General features: G+C 38.5%; 1 protein-coding gene and 1 pseudogene across 1 annotated transcript; both read left to right on the forward strand.

Annotated features, from left to right (window-relative positions):
* Positions 1–213: 213 nt before the first annotated feature.
* LOC106314528 lies at positions 214–1,685 on the forward strand (annotated as a pseudogene).
* Positions 1,686–1,938: 253 nt separating this feature from the next.
* LOC106316797 (vesicle-associated protein 1-4-like) lies at positions 1,939–2,467 on the forward strand. The gene has a single exon (XM_013754668.1). It carries the CDS (start codon positions 1,973–1,975, stop codon positions 2,453–2,455), a length of 483 nt encoding a protein of 160 aa, XP_013610122.1. The 5' UTR covers positions 1,939–1,972; the 3' UTR covers positions 2,456–2,467.
* Positions 2,468–4,481: the final 2,014 nt, after the last annotated feature.

Below are 4,481 nucleotides of genomic sequence, written 5' to 3' on the forward strand. Positions count from 1 at the left end.
CTATCTTATTGTCCTTCTCAAATTTGCTCCAAAAGCCAATAGAATCGACTGTGAGTTCTTCAAATCCCTTTTCGATCTTTTCATGTAAAATATGTTTCTTATCGTCTAAAACCCTAAAAAGTGTTGAGATTTGAGAATTCTTATGGCATATTATTCGATCAAGACTTTTAAATGTGGTTATTTAAAAAATAAAATTTAGGGTTTTGTCTCGTGATGGGGTATGACAGAATAAGCGCACTGCCGGATTGTTTGAGAACTCAGATACTCTTATGGCTTCCAACCAGAGATTCTATTAAGACAAGCGTTCTATCAACCAGATGGAGAAACCTATGGCTTGATGTTCCAGGACTTGATTTGCACTCCAATGACTTGGATAGTTTCTCCAAAGCTGCCACTAACAACTTTGGTAACAGCTTTCTGAAGTTTAACCGTCAGACGCGTCTCCAAAAGTTCAAGATCAACTATGATAACTATAAATCGTTTGGAAATTCCTCTCAGATCAGGGAGTGGCTCGTCACAGCTGTTGATCATCTCGGAGTTCAGCATCTAGATTTTAAGGACCAGAATGCAACGTGTTACAGTTGTTTCTTGCCTGTGAATATTTATCAGAGCAAGACACTGGTATCCTTGAAACTCCAACGGGTAGTAGTGCCTAAGAATCCAGAGTTTGTTTTTTCTCTACCTTGTCTCAAGATCATGCACCTAAAAAAATTCGTTACGGTAAAGGTGGCCATATTTTTATGGAGAAGCTAATCTCAGGCTGTCAGGTTCTTGAAGAACTTAATTTGGTAAGATATCAATTTGGTTCGTTAAAAACCCTCCGTGTGAGGTCCCAGACTCTGAAGATCTTCTATTTAACATTTCATCCGGTAAGGAGTGGTAATGATGATTCGGTCGAGATTGATGCTCCAAGACTCATCAAGTATATGAGTTTTAGTGATAGGATTGTGGTGAAGAATCTGAATTCCTTGCTCAAGATAGACATTGATACTGACTTTAATATCAAGATCGGAGGTTTTAAGTAAGAGAGATATTATCCATGAGTTTCTCATTGGTATTACTAGTATGAAACATATGATTATCTCTCAGCCTACTCTAGAGGTATATTATGTGACACTTTTGACATTTTTTTTATAGGAAAAGATTTTCACCTCTAACCTTGTTTTTCTTCTTGCATGCAGGTCCTTTATCATTATACCGTTTCCCAAATTCTATAACCTGGCTCATATTCAGGCTGCATTCTCCAGCTCATCATTATCACTGTTGTCAGTTTTTCTTGAGAGCTGCTCGAATCTTAAAAGCCTCATCTTGGTAAGAATCAAACTTGAGCCTATGATTTGTCATAGTGGAACTATTGTAATGATTGAGTTTTCTTTTTGTAGGACTTTTCTGTTTCAACGGAGCCAGAGCAGAAGATGGATCTCACCAAGGTGCCTCAGTGTTTAATATCGACTTTGGAGCGTGTTGAGATTAACAAACTGAATATGTGGGAGGGACCTGGAATGAAACTAGCGACTTATTTTATTATGAATTCAGCAGTCCTCAAGAAAATCAGTCTCAATGATTCTCATATGACTAAACAGGAAATAGATTTCTACAATGGCCTTTTTATATTGATAAGAAGTTTTCGAAAATGTCAAGTTTTCTTTGACGAAATGCCGTTGATAATGCTGGGGAGAAACTGAGCAACATCAGTTTGGGAATTAAAAACTCTTGTCATTGCTTTTCTGTTTTGATTCTTTACTCTAGATAATAATTTTTATGCTTTACAAACTTTTACATTGTTATCTATTATTTGACCATTCTGGTTGTGGACGTTTTAAAGCAGAATATTAATTATGCTTTTTCATAATAATATAAAGTTTGACAAAAAAATCAAGTTGTACATAATGTGAGATACCCTATCTCCAATTTTCATATGGTTGACTTTATTTAACTTTTGAAATGATGTCTTATTGAAGAAGTGGTTCCAATGACGGTGTCCGGTGAAGAAGTCCCACCGCAGCACCAAGTTTTCATCAACTACAGAGGAGACGAGCTGCGGAAAAGCTTCCTCGGGTTCGTAGTGAAAGCCATGAGAGAAGCAAAGATCAACGTCTTCACAGACGAAGTAGAAGTCAAAGGTAGAGATCTACAGAATCTTTTCAGGAGGATCGAGGAATCCAGAGTCGCTGTTGTGATCTTGTCTGAAAGATACACAGAATCTAGTTGGTGCTTGGATGAACTAGTGAAGATGAAAGAGCAGATGGACCAAGACAAGCTCGTTGTGATTCCAATTTTTTACAGATTAGGCGCTACCAACTGTAAGAGGCTCGTTGGAACTTTCGGTGACAATTTCAGGAATCTGGAGAGAGAGTATCGGAGTGAGCCTGAGAGAATCAAGAAATGGAAAGAAGCTTTGATCTCTATTCCCCAGAAGGTTGGCTTGACTTTGGCAGGACACAGGTATTTCTAGGCGCTGAAAGCATGTTCCTATGGAAAGGTCACCTGGATGGGCATAATACGGCAAGAGTGTCATGGGAGAAGGTGGTACTAACAAAACGTCAAGGAGGGTTAGGAATAAAAGACTTACTCAATTGGAACTTGGAACAAATCCTGTTCTCTTCGCTTGATCTGGATGCTCTTCTTCAGGCCTGGCTCTGTATGGGTGCAATGGTTCAAGGAGGTTATCCTCAAAGGATCCGTTCACAACTTCTGGACCACCAAACCGAAGCAATCATTCTCTTGGTTTGTCAACAAGCTCCTAAAGCTTAAAGACACGATCTTCCCGTTGGTCAAGCTAAGAATACAGAATGGGGAATCAGCATTGTTCTGGTTTGACAATTGGACGCCATTTGGGAGCCTATCTGATCATCTCTCCAACTCGCCTTCACGTCTTGGAATACCGCCTCATGCCACTGTCTCCTCATTGTTCAGGAATGGATCTTGGCACCTTCCACCTGCAAGGACAGAGACACAAGTTCAACTTCAAGCTTACCTTATGACAATCACACTTACTGAAGACCAAGACTACTACGAGTGGGAGATCAATGGTCAGGTCTCAGAGCGATTCAAAACGGGGGAATTATATGCATACCTCTGTGCGGAAAGAGCAGATGTCCAATGGTCCAAGGCGGTCTGGTTCTCAGGAGGAATCCCACGACACAACTTCCACACTTGGTTATCGGTCCTGGATAGAATCCCAACACGAGATAGGTTGATAAGTTGGGGCATCAACGTCGACGCAAACTGCCTCCTCTGCAACTCAATGCCAGAATCTAGGAATCATCTCTTCTTCTCTTGTTCCTTTAGTTTTCAGCTATGGAGCAAGGTCGCCTCAAGGCTAGAGATACAACCTCAGAGAGGCTGGGAGGACACTCTCAACCAAATGACTGCGCTTCACCTACAGAAATCGCATCGTCTCCTGGTACAAACGGCTTGGCAAGCAACGGCTTATTGGCTCTGGAATGAGAGGAATGCTAGACTGCACTCTAACACTTTCCGATCTGTCGATAGTATCTTCAAACTCCTTGATCGCCAACTGATCAACAAGGTTCAGAGCTTCAGAGAATTGAACCCTAGGAGATCCTCGCAGATGATGCAAAGGTGGATTCGCTTTGCATGATTCGTCACTCCCATTGTCTTCACCTTAGCTACTTCCCCAAATATCACATCGCATCACATCATCCCTACGATCACACCGCTCCCTCTCGCGATCGCAGGTCCTCGCTCTCATTGCTTCTTCTCATGACTTCCCGACTTCCATACTATTTCTTTTGGGCTATTTTAAACTGGGCAAGGAAACTATTTGGGTTATAAAACTATTGGGCTTTATCAACTAGGTTCTTTATGTGATTCACTGGGCTATGCTCTGTAAAACGTTTTCGGTCTTTTGCTTTAATATTAAGAATGCCTTTTTGCAAAAAAAAAAAGGTATTTCTAAATTTTGAGTAGACCTCTGTCAATGGAAATTGAATCCATAACCTTTTAAACTTCTACTATGCGATCCAAGAGTGTTAACTTTTATCCAATATATTAACTCCTAGTTGCTTCTAAATATTGATTTAGGCTTGACTGTTTGCATAGCTTTTATAAAAAGAAACCTAATAACTCAAAAAATTGTTAATAATAATAATAGAAATTATTGACAAAATACATATATCTATTCGTAGAGTTAAACACAAATATTTTTTTCACCTTATTGTATAAATGATATTTATATACAAAAGTTTGTATGAATTTTTCTCTTATATAAAAATAGCATTTTCTTTAATTTTCATTGATAAAAGTAAACAAAATTATTGAAAACTTATATACTATGAATTTTTGGTTTGTGTGTGACTTGAAAAGACTAGTTTCCTTGAATTTAAATAAATCTTTTTGTTAAAAATCTTGAATGGCTAGTAATTTTTTCTCTCAAACTAAAACTAAAATATGAATCTTAAAAGGTTAGTAAAATGTTAAAAAATACAAATTCGGTAATAAGGTTTCGAATTCTTTAT

This window comes from Brassica oleracea, chromosome C9, assembly GCF_000695525.1.
Source record: "Brassica oleracea var. oleracea cultivar TO1000 chromosome C9, BOL, whole genome shotgun sequence".
NCBI classification, from domain to species: domain Eukaryota; kingdom Viridiplantae; phylum Streptophyta; class Magnoliopsida; order Brassicales; family Brassicaceae; genus Brassica; species Brassica oleracea.